Source organism: Chrysemys picta, chromosome 10 (genome assembly GCF_011386835.1).
Source record: "Chrysemys picta bellii isolate R12L10 chromosome 10, ASM1138683v2, whole genome shotgun sequence".
In the NCBI taxonomy this organism is placed as follows: domain Eukaryota; kingdom Metazoa; phylum Chordata; order Testudines; family Emydidae; genus Chrysemys; species Chrysemys picta.
Genome location: NC_088800.1, coordinates 11,348,617 through 11,363,301, shown reverse-complemented (window position 1 = coordinate 11,363,301; position 14,685 = coordinate 11,348,617). Strand labels below are relative to the sequence as shown.

The 14,685-nt window shown below is 41.2% G+C and overlaps 1 protein-coding gene across 5 annotated transcripts in view; it reads left to right on the top strand.

Moving 5' to 3' along the window:
* Positions 1 to 14,253, top strand: part of MCTP2 (multiple C2 and transmembrane domain containing 2) — a 168,957-nt gene extending 154,704 nt beyond the window's left edge. For all 5 annotated transcript variants that reach the window (XM_065559229.1, XM_065559228.1, XM_005294860.5 and 2 more), the window contains 4 exons: positions 3,957 to 4,066; positions 6,179 to 6,288; positions 9,323 to 9,420; positions 11,671 to 14,253. In XM_065559229.1, coding sequence (XP_065415301.1) covers positions 3,957 to 4,066; positions 6,179 to 6,288; positions 9,323 to 9,420; positions 11,671 to 11,739 — 387 coding nt within the window. In that variant the 3' untranslated portion in view covers positions 11,740 to 14,253. The remainder of the gene's footprint in view (positions 1 to 3,956; positions 4,067 to 6,178; positions 6,289 to 9,322; positions 9,421 to 11,670) is intronic.
* Positions 14,254 to 14,685: the final 432 nt, after the last annotated feature.

Below are 14,685 nucleotides of genomic sequence, written 5' to 3'. Positions count from 1 at the left end.
AAAGTTCTCTCTTGCATCATTTCTTGGGCCCAATATACTGTGGGGTGCAAACTTCAATAGGAGCTGAGGCTGCTCAGAACCTCACAAGAGGTCTAAAGAACGGTGGAAGATCAGGCCTTTATTGTGTATCGTTTATCTCCTTTTGTGTCACTTAATGAGTTATGCTGTGTAAGTCTGGAGTTAGGGTCCTGGTACTAATCCCCACTCCCCCTCTCCCTCCTCGAGTATGTAACACCGAATGAAGCATAGAAAAAATTCCTGGAATTTTCAAATGATTCTTGCAAAAACATTACATTGTGTAAGTACATCACAAGAACAGCCCAGATTACTCGCTAATCAGAATCTGATTTCAGTGACAGCACTTGTTAATTATTTCTGTAGACTACACACACACTTTTTTGTCCTGTGTGTATTTTATATAACAAATTGGAAATGCCACTATCTAGCAGTGACTTTGTGTGTGTGTGTGTGTGTGTGTGTGTGTGTGTGTGTGTGTGTGTGTGTGTGTGGTGGGTAAGGAAACGCATATGATTGCTATTATATCCTTCAGAGTGGATCAGTGTTTTGTTTTTCCAAGGCAGCTTGGTAGCTGCAGCAGAAGTAATGTTGTGTGTGTTAAACTGTGTTATCACCACATTTCGGAGCTCAATCAGAGATGTGTAAATAAAGTCAGCATGATGCAGATAGTGCTGCCAGATTATCTGCTTACAACTCTGGGCAGCAAGAGTAGGCTTGCCCTGGAAGATAACTTTTGGAAATTTCTTGCCTTCCCTCCAACTACAAATTGGACAGAACTAGATAGTTACCGGGTTGGCGCTCCATGAATTTTTGCTCTGTGTTCCACTTGTATGTAAGGTGCATAACAGCAGCATACAAATAGTTTAAAACAACCATGACATCATTTAATTCTGACCCTAACAAGGTTATAACTGGACTTGTGTGAAAATGAGTGGGTTTTTTTCTGTTTTGTCATTAAATGGTTATTTTGTTCTGGGTCATTTCACATTCAAGAGATTTCACTTTTTGTTTTAAATATTCTGTGAAAGTACTCTTTTTTTCATATTCAAATATGATATTTAAAATTCCACTTCTTTTCACTGCACAGTGATTTATATGTAAAAGGAATATCCAGATATTTAAATTTTGATCACATCATGAATTTTTGTTTAAAATTTACTTTGAGACAAAAAGGACTATATGTTGTTTAAAAATATATTTGGGGGTCGAGGAGGGAGGAAGACACATGTGGCTGTTGTCTCAGGGGTTGTTGATTTGGCATCACAACACCCTAGCAGGAGCTGAAGATAGGGCGTCTGCCTCACGTACCCACAAACTCCTCTCCAAATGACCTAGTGCCGAAAGGGAAGTAGTGATGAACCTTCCAACATTCCAGCTGATGGCTGTAGACCCTACCAATCCACTCTAAGTGGGGGTAAGGACATGGAAGAGGGCGGCAGGATGATGTGCAGAGGCAGAAATACAGGGGAGTTCCATGTGTGGGGCCCTAGATTACCTTCATCTGGCCCTAGTAAGTGGGGAAATACGTGAGCATGCAAGGGGCTAAGCACCACTCCTACAGGCCCCCCACAGTCTGGGCTTTAATTGATTAAAACACATTTCCACCAACCCCCTCAGATTGGACTATTCAAAATGCAATGTAAAAACCTCTATATCCAGTGGTTTGAATTTTGTACAGAATGAATGTTTTGCACACTTCTAGCTCGAATGTTTGTAGCCATACCGACTTGCATGCAAAGAAATGTAATGTTAACACTGATAATTGTATCCTGATTTCCATAGCTGATTTAAACCATGCTGATTTTAATGCATTCTTTGCTTTTTTTTTATTGCTGCACATTGGTTTCCTGTAATCCTGTGGCCTAAAATAAGCAGTAAGAAATGTGATAAGTTAGCTTCTGTAAAAGAAATTTATTTTTTCCTTTAACCTTTTCACCAAAAGAAAAGGAAGGTTTCTGCAGCAGAATACTTATTTCACCACCAGAAGCAAAAATCGAAACCCTGAAGAATTCTCAGTGAAAATGGCAAAGTTCATAGATTTGCAGAGGGTTGGAATCTTTAGGGTTTGTGGTGGAATTGTAATGTTTAGTGATTTGAGTCAGAGAAATACTCTATGCTTTTGGCTTTGCATGGAAATACTTGTGAAGCAAAGACAGTGGTTATATGAGAGTCTATACAGGGCATGTATAACAAGTGTTGCTGAAAACAGATTGGACAAGAAGACTGAACTATGTCTTGAACGGACAGGTGTGTAGGGATGATATGGTGGGAAATAGAGCATATTAGAGTGTTTGATTGGACCAGCAATACCATGATCACAAATCAGAGGGGTAGCCATGTTAGTCTGGATCTGTAAAAAGTGACAAAGAGTCCTGTGGCACCTTATAGACCAGTGTTTCCCAATCTTGGGATGCCGCTTGTGTAGGGAAAGCCCCTGGCGGGCCAGGCCGATTTGTTTACCTGCCGCGTCCGCAGGTTCGGCCGATCGTGGCTCCTACTGGCCACGGTTCGCTGCTCCAGGCCAATGGAAGCTGCTGGAAGCGACACAGGCCGAGGGATGTACTGGCCCGCCACTTCTAGCAGCTCCCATTGGCCTGGAGCAGCGAACTGTGGCCAGTGGGAGCCGTGATCGGCCGAACCTGCGAACGCAGCAGGTAAACAAACTGGCCCGGCCCTACACAAGCAGCATCCCAAGTTTGGGTAACACTGTTATAGACTAACAGACATATTGGAGTATAAGCTTTTGTGGGTGAATACCCACTTCGTCGGATGCATGTATGTAACTGCATGCATCCGACAAAGTGGTTATTCACCCACGAAAGTTTATGCTCCAATACGTCTGTTAGTCTATAAGGTGCCACAGGATTCTTTGTCGCTTTTTACATGATCACAAAGAAATTTGGACATTACGTGATAAAAGGCGAAAGAATATCAGAGAGGAAAATCAGATCTCTAGGACAGCTCTTACCTTGTTCTAAAGTTCAGCAGAAATGATTAGGTTAACACGTGACACGCTCAAAGATGGACCTGTAAGTCTGATATTGTATCTGTTTTGTAGCAAGACTGGGTTATTAACACTTACTGAGCGAGAATTGTGGAGGCATATTGAGTGCTGGGAGAGACCAAGTTCGCCATCCCGAGCCACTTCTCGCCGCCTCCATTGGCCTGGGACGGCGAACCGCGGCCAGTGGGGGCTGCGATTGGCCGAACCTGCCACGTCAGCAGGTAAATAAACTGGCCCGGCCCGCCAGGGTGCTTACCCTGGCGAGCCGCGTGCCAAACGTTGCCGACCCCTGGTATAGGGTAATGTAATGGCTGTCGATAAGGCTATGAAGCTTATGAATCCTGTCTTGAGCAGGGAATTAGATGAAGAGCTGTTACATGCAAGGAATGTGGGAACTCATTGGTGTGGTATATTGTGTTTGCATCAGAAAACCATTGCCCAATTTAGCAGAATTTGTATATTATTTAGCAGTACTTGCTTCTGAGTGGGCTTGATCCTGAAAGATTCTGAGCACCTGCAGATCCTCAGCACCTCTCCTAATCAGTCTCTCAATGCAAAGTCTAGAGCAAGTCAACATCAAGCAAGAATTGCAGGTCTGGGATGAGATGCATTTAATTGTCAGGCCTCTGTGGGGTAGATGATCTATTCTAGATAATCACTGTTGAAAACTGGGGTATTGGAAAAGGACCTGTGCTCACCTGAAGGGATGCGGTGTGGGGGGTAGAGGGAGGAGATACACAAAGTAATGTAGTATATTATATATACTTTAAACTACTATGTGTACGCTTTCCTCCTTCCAAACTACTGTGTGTATTCTCTCCTGCTCCCAGCTGAACATACACACGTGTGGATATGAAAATCTATTATGTACCCATTTTGTCTATGAATACATTAGGGAATGCAAAATAAATAAAAGATTTGGTTTACTTTTCAGGAATCTGAGAAAAAGGGATTAATTGAAAGAATCCACATGGTCCAGGATATTGTTATAACGGTTCAAAACATCTTAGAAGAAATAGCATCGTTTGGAGAGAGAATTAAAAAGTAAGTGAATATTTTGTTGCCAGGCTCTGAAATGTTTGGGACAGCGCAAAGGGGCGTAGCTGTAATTAAGGGAATAAATTCGTCCCTCAGAGAGTGCCTGGGAATTGTAGAGTAAGAGCCTGGCCAAGCCTGGCCATTTCTTCTCCCCAGCAGTGGTATCACAGATGACAGCTCAAAGTAGAGAGGACAAAAGTAATCAGCAGCCCTGCCTGTTCCCAACTCTCACTGGTGTGCTGCCCTCAACCCCCTTTCTGATCTACCTCTATGGATGGGGGTCGGGAATGGGGGACTCGGACCTGTGGGTCAAGGGACTCTGTTGTTGGAAGCAGGTAGTCACAGAGGTGCAGTTGAGGGTATTCCTCTGGCTCATCCTCTGTCTTTGAACTAGGTGGGGATTAATGCTTGAAGTTTCCTTCCCATCATTCCCCCCAAGGCTGGACATATGGGTTATCTGTTGCTTGTCACCCCCATCCTGTGCCGTGAAGTGCTTGTCTATGTATCAGTTTAGGCTTCCTGCTGCCATGAGGGAACCTGAGAAGGTCCTTTATCATTTGTCACAACAGAAGGCACATGACTTATGCCTCACACCAGGAAGCATGGAGATGGGAGCCTGGGGTGTGTGTGTCTCTTAATAACCTCCCCGCCCACCCGCCACACACACACATTTGTGTATTGTAATTACACCCATAGTGGAGTGTAACTGACCCTCACGTTTTTTCTCTTTTTAACACAAAGTGATTGTCTGTGGACAGAGCTACACTTAAATAAGAAGTTGGGTCGGGGCTAAAAATATATCAAATCCATGTGTTGTGGTTCCACTCCATCCATCCCAGCTGTGGTGGAAATGGCCAAGAGATGTATTCCACTCTATGAACAGAGTACTGTTCTGTCCAGCTGCATGGCAGGAAGGCTCAGAGTGCTTAAACGACTATTAATTCTGGTATTTATTTTGGTAACAATGATCTTAAAGAACCCATTGGTATTAATGTGGGTGCCCTTTGTAATTTCCAAGGAATTCCATTGTAATTCAAAAATGATGTACCATTAAAAAATTGCTACCAAAGTTTTTTGGGGTTGTTTTTTTTTAAACTGACAGACTGGTTTGTGCCAGAGCTCTGTCACTCCAGTTATGCAGACCGAGGGATTTTTAAGAGCTTAACTGTATTGAGCTGTTTTGTGTTTTGGTTTTAAATTAAGCTATGCCGTTGTATAATAATTGTGGCAGCTCTTTCACCCTATCTTTTCTTAATATTTTAATACCTCCATGGAAGTAAAAAATATTTCCCCCCTCCTACAAATTTTGTATGTGAGATGAAAATCATCTTATTTTATAGCCTGATGTTGTTCTGAGTGTTCCACTTTGACGATCTCTTCACCTTAATCGTGATGTGAGGATGCCAGCAGGTGATCCATGTAATGCAAGAACACCCTGATCTGTAAATCCACTCATGCATTAACAAATGCCTTGTACTCCAGTTTGCCCAGTGCTTAGCCTCTGCAACCAGAAAGTAGATGGAGATCAGAGAGGCAAAGTGCAAGGGCAACAGGATAACTCTGAAGAGGCAGTCAATAGCAACTTTTAGTTATTTCACCTCTAGCTCTGCCATACAGGGCTAGATCAGTAGTAATTGGGCTACATGGTGGCCTGAGTGAAATGAACTGTGCTTCTCAGACTTGTTCCTAATGGATTATTGTCCACCTCACCTGAGAGTATCATGACTTAAGATGTTATCATTCTCAGAAGATATCGAAGACTAAATGAGTATGGTGACTGACTCTCTCCTTTACCTTTGCTTGGGGTTCTCTAGAACAAGTCGGAGGCACATTGGTGACATGAAAAGGCTTGACTGCTGCTGACTTGTGACAGTTCCCTAAATAAGAATAGTAATAGACAGGAAACAAGAATTGTAGAATCCAGAGACTATTCCCTTTGTAGCACCCAGGTGCAGAAGTCTACGTATCTGTCTTCCAAAGGCTCTGTGCTTTACTTTACAGTTTATTTATATGCACTGAATATTGCAGAAAGAGTCATTGAGTTCTTAATGGGCTGTAAGTTATAGACAGCATTTAAGATCAGTAACACTGAAGAGGCTTTCTTATTATTATTTACAGCACATTCAACTGGACAGTGCCTTTCCTGTCGGTCCTGGCCTGCTTAGTACTGACAGCAGTGACAGTCATTTTGTATTTCATACCATTGAGGTACATTGTTTTAATCTGGGGTAAGTGCTCCATAATATTGCATTTGCATGGGAAGAATCCAATATTTATTTATAAGTGGGGAATAATAAATCTTTAAACTTGCTGTTACAGGCATCAAATATCTGGGGTAAGCCCTCTGAGGATAATAAACACTCCATAAACCTTGGTGGAAATGAACATTTGTACTGGAGATCAGACTTTCTGCTGGTAGACTAAGGATTTACCTATTCTGAGCTTTTTCTTAAAATGTTCTCATGGTTACCGTAAGGGGAGCCTTAGTGTAGACCAGGGGTCGGCAACCTCTGGCACGCGGCTCGCCAGAGTAAGCACCCTGGCGGGCCGGGCCAGTTTATTTACCTGTTGATGCGGCAGGTTCAACCGATCGCGGCCCTCACTGGCCGCGGTTCGCCGTCCTGGGCCAATGGGGGCGGCGGGAAGCCGCGGCCAGCACATCCCTCGCCCACGCCGCTTCCCACCGCCCCCATTGGCCCGGGACGGCGAACCGCGGCCAGTGGGGGCCGCGATCGGCCGAACCTGCCGTGTCAGCAGGTAAATGAACTGGCCTGGCTTGCCAGGGTGCTTACCCTGGGCGAGCCACGTGCCAGAGGTTGCCGACCCCTGGTGTAGACAAAATAGGGAATAGAATTTTTGTATGCAAAACCACATTGTGTGCAGATTTATGCCTGTACTAATGGAGCTCAGAGTCTGAAAATGAGGCCCTTAATCTATGTCTGTAATAAGAGAAAGTTGGATTTTTTTTTCTCAGAATGTTTTTGTCACCCTTCATCAGTTTCTTTGGTTATTTACAATGATAAATCTGGGTTGGGGTGAAAGAACAAAAACCAGAGGGCAGGGTAGCCTCATTGAACAACTTTGCAATGTCACACCATCATGTTACTGTATGCTTCTGGACAGTGGTCAGTCCTGATTAGTTTTACAGTGATGAAGCATCCGCTAATGTCACTCTAACATTAGGGGATGGAAATGAGGAAAACGAGTGGATGATACTATCAACAGCTGGAACTGGGAGAAAAACCATCAAATAAATTATTGAATTCAACAAAAGAGCGAACGAAAAGAAAAGAGAGAGGAGATTCCTGTGAACTAAAAGTTCAGTAACAATATGTTTCTGCCTCAATGTGGAAGACATCCAGAGTACACCAAAGCTATACATCCAGTCAACATCATCTAGACTGACAGGGCCTTCAAATATGATACATGTTAAACAACTACCCTGTGCAAGGCCTCAAAAGACCTTATGGTATTTTCTGTTTTTAAAAATCAGGTACACAGAAAATTGTGTTGGCATTTTGCTACAAGAATATAACTTAAAAGCTGCATTCATATGTGAAGCAGGTACATTTGAAAGAGAGAGCAAGGGAGGGAGAGAGTGGAAGTCACTGGATTTGAAACCATGTACAGAGAAACTGCTGTGAAATTTTACCTTGGGTTGTGATTAGAGTAGGTGCTTATAACCTCTTTCTTTGCTTATAAGTTGCCAATATTTTAATTTTCAAGATGCATTATTATTTGCTCTCCTTTTCCTAATAATACTTAACTCTCCTATGGCACATTTCAGCCTTCCATCTAAAAACCTACTATACAGGAGGATAAGCCACAGTACAATTCTTGTTTCCAAATGAGGAAATTGAGGCAAAGAGAAGTTGAGTGGCTTACCTAAATTGACAACGGCAGAGCTGGGAATAGAGCCCAGATCTCCTGACTCTCAGTGCTGGACCTTGTTCATGTCATTGCTCAGAGAATGGGCTGGATCAAGGTTGTATGGCACTCCCCCCTCTGATTTAGGATTGTAAAATGAGTCTTCACACCTTCCACTTCTACCCACATCAGTAGAGCTGGTCAGAAAATGCCATTTCTGCCATACTTAAACTGTTCATGGAAAAGGGTCTTTTTGGTAATTTTTAAACTCAAATTATTATAATCATTTATTATTTTTTTACATTTTTGAAACACAAAGTTCTGATTTTCTGATTAGAAACAACTTTTTGTTTTGAAATGTAAGGTAATTCAAGGAAAAATAAATATGAAAATTAAAATGGTCAAAACTGAAGCAAAACATTTTGGAATTCTCAAAATGAAATGCTTTGATCCACCCAAATTAAACTTATTTCAGATGTTTGGTTCACAGGCATTGTCGAGAGTTTTAACTTTTCGGCCTGATTCAGACCAGGAAAAATTTTTGATATTTGAAATTTTTTATGGGATAAGAAAACTGTGATCTGCCCAGCACTTCTGGTGAGCCCTGATTCCATTGCTGGGACCAGCTACAGCTAAGCACAGTTTGGCTAGCTCTGCGGAGCAAACTAGGAGTGACATTGCAGCGGTTAATAAATCAAGTTATCAACCTTAGACCAAAAAAATAAAATCCTAATAAGTTTCATAGTTTCCCACAGCATCAAAGTACAATCAATGTGTCAAATCTGGCTCTGCAGTGAGGATAAAAAGCTATGAAACATGTGTGGGGCGGGGGGTAGATTTCTTCAGTCGCTGTCTTTTTCAACTAAACAGAAGAAGAAGAAGAAAAAAAACAAAAAACCTTCCCCTGTCCCATTTCTCTATTCACCCTCCAACCTCCTATATTTTCCCTCTAGCTTCAGGAGAGGACCACATTTGGTCTAATGGAGGCCTGTGCCCAGCTGGGATGCTATATTTCAGAGCAGAATGGGCTGTTAATCCATGTATTCCCCACCACTACCACCTCCCCCTCCCTCCCCCCCGAAAAAAAAGAAAAGAAAAGAAAAGCTGATGGGTTCCACAGTTTACGCTTTTTCAGCCACTGCCTCTCTGCTGGTGTGGTAATGGATTTTCACCACCCAAGTAAAGCAGAATCTTTATATCATAATTCCCTTTCCTTCCTTCCTTCCAAGAGGCTTTTGTGAATGATTCCACATGACAGCAACATGTGCATGACTTGAAGTCTAGTCATTGTTTTCACACTAATTTTTACTTGTGAATTTCTGTCCCCCCCCCCGCTTGCCTGAGCAATTATAAATAAATAAAGTGGGTTTGTATTGTTTTGTTTTTGTTTTTCAGGCATAAATAAATTTACTAAGAAGCTTAGAAATCCCTATGCCATCGACAGTAATGAGTTACTAGATTTCCTCTCCAGGGTACCATCTGATGTTCAAAAGGTAAGTAATGAATGGCTGCCACCAACAGGGGCATCAAGCAGCACTAAGAGCTGGCAGCGCTATGCTTGGGGAATACAATGCCGAAGCATTTTGAATAACAGAGATAAGGCATCAGGAAAATCCATAAAGGGGGCAATGAATGTGAGGGAGAGGGGAGCTGAAAACCTTTGTCGGAAGCATAAGATGATTGAAGAAAAATTTATCCTGAAGAGAGCTACTTAAAAATGATCTGGAACTTGCACAGCATGGTCACTGAACTATTGGTTTGTTCACCTTTTTGCTCTGATACTTGTATGGAGGGTGGGGGGGGGAGAGGAGGGAGGATACAATCTCTCTGAGTGACAGAGAGAACCATCCACAGGGTTTTACTGCATTCCCCATCCCCTCATGCAGGAGTGGGGGGATTATTCCATGACTTTGTGCTTGCTGTGATCTGCTTTGGGCCAGCTGCCATCCTAATTTCTTCTTCCCCACCCACCTTGAACGCAGGGTTCCTTGGACAATGCTACGCTCACCTTTATGACGCAAAGACTTGAGCTCTGTATAAAATAACCTGTGATCAAGAAGATTGATCTTCTACCAGCATGGAATTATAACGTTCAGTCTAGCCAGGATTGCCCTCCCCCCACTTCAGTCATGACTATTTTTTTAAAGCACCGTATTCAATAATCTTGTCCAGCTGGCTGCAAATTATCTGAACAGTGGGTCTTTTAGAATGTCGAGATCTATTTATTTCTCTCGGTGGAAGGAAAATAGTCTTACTGGGTGGCAAATCACACAAAATAAAACAAAAGAAACAATCCTTTATAATCATCCAGAATCTTATGACTGTGGGCCCTGATTCTGCCACCCCGAATCACACTGAAATAGCTTTTTACTCCTCAAGCAGTAGTACTTGCAGAGTATAGTGCTGCTCACTGCAAATAAGGGGATCACAATCTAGCCCATAGTGATTTTACTCTGTTGGAGATTGGAAAATGATTGTCTCCACGCGGTGTCAATACAGCTGGTAGAAACACAGTTGGAAAAGGTTTCCAACGACATTTGTTTCAAGAGATCACCAGATTGGTTGATGGCAGTGCTATAGCTAGAGAAAAATATCTCTATAGATTAGGGAAAAAAGCTAAACAGAAATAATCATAGAGACATTAAGCTTAAGTGTATTTGTATTTTTGTTGTTGCGATTCTAGAATGCACTGGATTTGCAGAGATGGTTTGCACTTGTCCTTTAATGTTTATATTTAAAGATAAGCTGCTTTTCTACTTGTGTTGTATTTAAGATTTACATTTATAACATTTTCCTGAATGGTTTCTGTCATCCTTGGGGAGCTTGACTGAGCTCTGTAAGGAAGAGGATGCTATTTTCTACGAGGAAGCATTGGTAAAACACACATGAAGGGATATACCATATAGGGGAGTTTTGCCATAAATGCTTAAAAAAAAAAAAAAAGTGAATACATTTGTAATCTGATACAAGAATCTAATTAAAACCATTCCCAGGCAGTATCAAAGCCACCTCTGCCTGCTCCACTTAACATGTTGCTAAAGTACCTTTGTTTCATTTTGTTAGTACTATGAGTTAGAAAATACCCCAGTATTGTAGCCTGTTACTGTATGCCAGTAGCACATGGCCTGGACAGAAGCAGGGAAAAGGCGGCCTACTCTGTGTAAGATTCTCATGATTTCAATGGGGACACTTTTCAGTTATGCAGCAGTCAGTTTGCGATTGGGAATTACACCACATTTGGATTTATCACAGATGTTTTAACCATTATATCGCAAATGAAATTGCTGTGAGGAAGTAGGGGAAAATCTTTGTTTAGTTTCTATTTGGGAAAATATTTTTCCTCTTTAAAGTGATAAAGCATGTCTGTGTACAGTTTTGAGACCACTCTGACCTTACTGAATATTGGGATCCACTTGCTTTAGCATTCCCAAGAGAGTCTTATTAAACGTATAGGTTAACGCGAGCAAAAAAAAAGGGCAGTCTATCTGGCATGCTGAGATCAGGTAGTGCCCCGTGCATCTCATTAGAAAAATCTGCTTTTAATATTTTGGTTTCAAGAAATGATGCATGACTTCTCAAATCCTTCCTGCAATTAATCCCCCATGTTCCTGTGTTTAGAAAATGATTCATTACTTTTGAACCTTCCTTAGTTTCCCTTGGTTTGTCCTTGGGGAGCCATTAACACACACTGTAGTGAGCTAGAGTTACCTAACTGCAAACGTCATGTCTATTTGTTTTTACAGGTGCAGCGTGCTGAATTGAAACCATACAGCAGCTCCAGTCCCCTCAGGAAGAAATGGAGTACTCTGTAGGATGCAGACAGATTTTGGAATGCAATATCCCCCTCCATATACACACACAGAGATATTTTTTTCTCCCCACACCCTTTTTTTTGGTTCAGACGAACACTATAATAACTGCCATGGGCCCAGGATGGTTCCTCTGGAAGACATACATTTTCTGATGTGCACCTATCCTGGGCTGCCTTTCTTTTTGGCATAGAGGCCTAGCCCAACCAGAGTGGGGTGGAACGCAAGGACGAATTAGTGGGTGGAGAAGAGCACAAGTGCATGTTCCATTTTTTTAACTTGGATTATTAGGCTAAAACCGAATGTCGCAGCTCTCCTTGTTTGTATGTAGCAAGATATAATTCTGCCTAGTATAGCAGATCAGCTAAGCTGATGTGAGGAGATGCTCTGAACTAGTTTTTAACATATCCAACAGATTTACATTAAGATACAAGAGCTATTCTTTTCTCAGTTAAATCACAGCACATAGAAGGGTTTAAACTCTGAATTAACAAATCTTTGATACCCTGCTTCTGTTCAAGCAGTGTATATTTTAAAAAGTTGTTATCATAATTACCAGAAATAGCTAGAAGCTCCCACAGTATCTCAATTTCATCCAGCACTTGTGCTTTTAAAAATTGCTGTTAACTCCTTGATGCCAGAATTGCCTGGCATGAGGTCCATTGCTGGCAATGGACATACCAGGATCCACCTTTGTGAAAGGGTTAAGAGAATTTGCGGACCTGAAAAGACCATATTTCTGACTTGCTTATTTATAATTCCATCTCATCAGATTTTTTGGCATAGCTGTTGCTTTTGTCTAAATCTAGAGATGTCAACACTACAGCTCTTGAAGAAAAATACTTTATAGCCTTAAAGATGCAAAAGCTTGGGCAGGAGGAGAGAGCACTGTGCCCAAAGCGGTGGTTGTAAATATTTTGCTTTGCTATAATAGCTCTCAAACTTTGGTTCATTGACCACCAATGTTCTGTGGAGCCTTTCCTGGTAGCTCGCAGAATGAAATGATGTGAGATCCAAGCAATGAAGAACTGGTGTTTTGGTAGGAGATGTGGGTCCCTGAGAAAATTTCAATTCTCCCAATAATGTAAGTCCTTATATAACATTTCTTGTCCACAGAACTCAGTGCATTACAAAGTTGGGTAACCATTGTTACTCATTTCACAGATGGGGAAAACTGAGGCTCCAGGGGGCAAAAGACAGCACAAATCCCGCTGATTTTCAAGGAAACTTAGGCTGCTCAATCACTTGAGGTAGTGTTGACTTGACTAGAACCTAAGTCTCGTGACACCTTTCAGCCTCCCATCCAATGGCCTCCCCTAAAGTGCTTCACAGAATAAAGAAACTAGAGAACCACAGAATACAGATGACTTGAAAATGCATTATTTAGAAATAATCTGATTAATCAATGGCTGTAAATATAGGCCTACCTTTATTGGCAGACCTGTCTTGAACAGAGTTATATCATGGTATCCAGCACTGCCACCAGCAAAAGAAATGGGACCGTGATAGTGATAGCTAATGGATTATTACTCCGATTCAGTAATTTTCGAATAGTTTATTTTTCAAAGTAGTTTTAACAACGTTTACATGCCTTCATTGAAGGAGAGGAAGTTTTTTCTTACAAGATTTAATTTTATAAACAAGGTGTTTCACTGGGATCTCCTGTTGTAGGTATATATGAAAGAGTAGAAAATAAATTAGGCGTCATTTAAAAAGGAAATGTGTGTTATGTACATATACACTATATATGTATACTATGTGTATATCTGTATATGTGTTTAGTGTGTGTGTGTATCTCCTTATATACACGTGCACACACATTTAGATTGCAGTTTAAAAAGCTTCAAAGAAAATGTGTATGAAAACTGCCAAAGATTCTGAAGCTTATCATCTTGTGTCTGTTCTTTTTCATTTTGTATCTTTCCCGGCATGTCTTTCTGGCTGAGTCAGATCTCTGCATGATTTGATTTACTTCAAGTTAATGAAGCTGGTTGGAAAGAGCCTTGTAGAAATTATAAAAGCTCCAGTAAATCTCCTATTTGTACAAACAGTAGATATCCACCGACCCCTTTTGTTAAACCAGTTACTCAATCTTCTGTGTAAACAATGCCTCATTGTCTCACTCTAAACTATCATCTAGTTTATCATACTGTAGTCTGTCATTTTGTAAGGACCAAAGTGAGACATTTTTAAACACACTTGTGAGATCTGTTCATTCGTCTGAATGAAAACATTCAAAAGAAGCAAAAATACCTTATTTGTTTAGAAGGTGGGACCAATATTTTAATAGTATTTTTTCTATAGAATTTTCCACATGAACTGATTTCTATTCAGGAGACAGGGTAATGTCTATTTTTTTAAATGTAGGTATGCTAAATTTCAGACTATTTTGTATTAGATTATTATGCTGGAGACACACAAACGTAAGAGTTTTGCTATATTCCGGTACCTATATATGTTGCAAAGAGCTGTTTGTTATGATAAATATTTTGAAATGCAATAAACATTTGATTTCAAGATTTTGTGCTATTAATTAATCTAATCAGAATATATATTTCCTATTCATTCTAGAACATTTACTGTGGTACAGTATTTAACATCTGACCATACAAAGTAAGCACATTATATTTAAAGTACATGTCTTGACAGGAAGGAAGTGCAGTATAACAATAACAGCAGAGAATTGGGATTTGGAATGGAAGCCATGCTGCTATGGGGAACAAAGAGTGGTGTAGGGACTGGCGTGGAGGAAGTGGCCATCTGCACAAATCCAAACACAAGTATCCTGTTATCTACAGGATTTATCTATGGCTCTCAGACCATCCACAGGTTTGGAGGGGTTCCCAACTCCCTCCTTGACTTAAGGAGTTCTCCAGTCCTCACATACAGGACCTGGCCTTGGGTGATTGATTGCTCCACATTCAAATGACCAATCTCTGTCTTCACAGC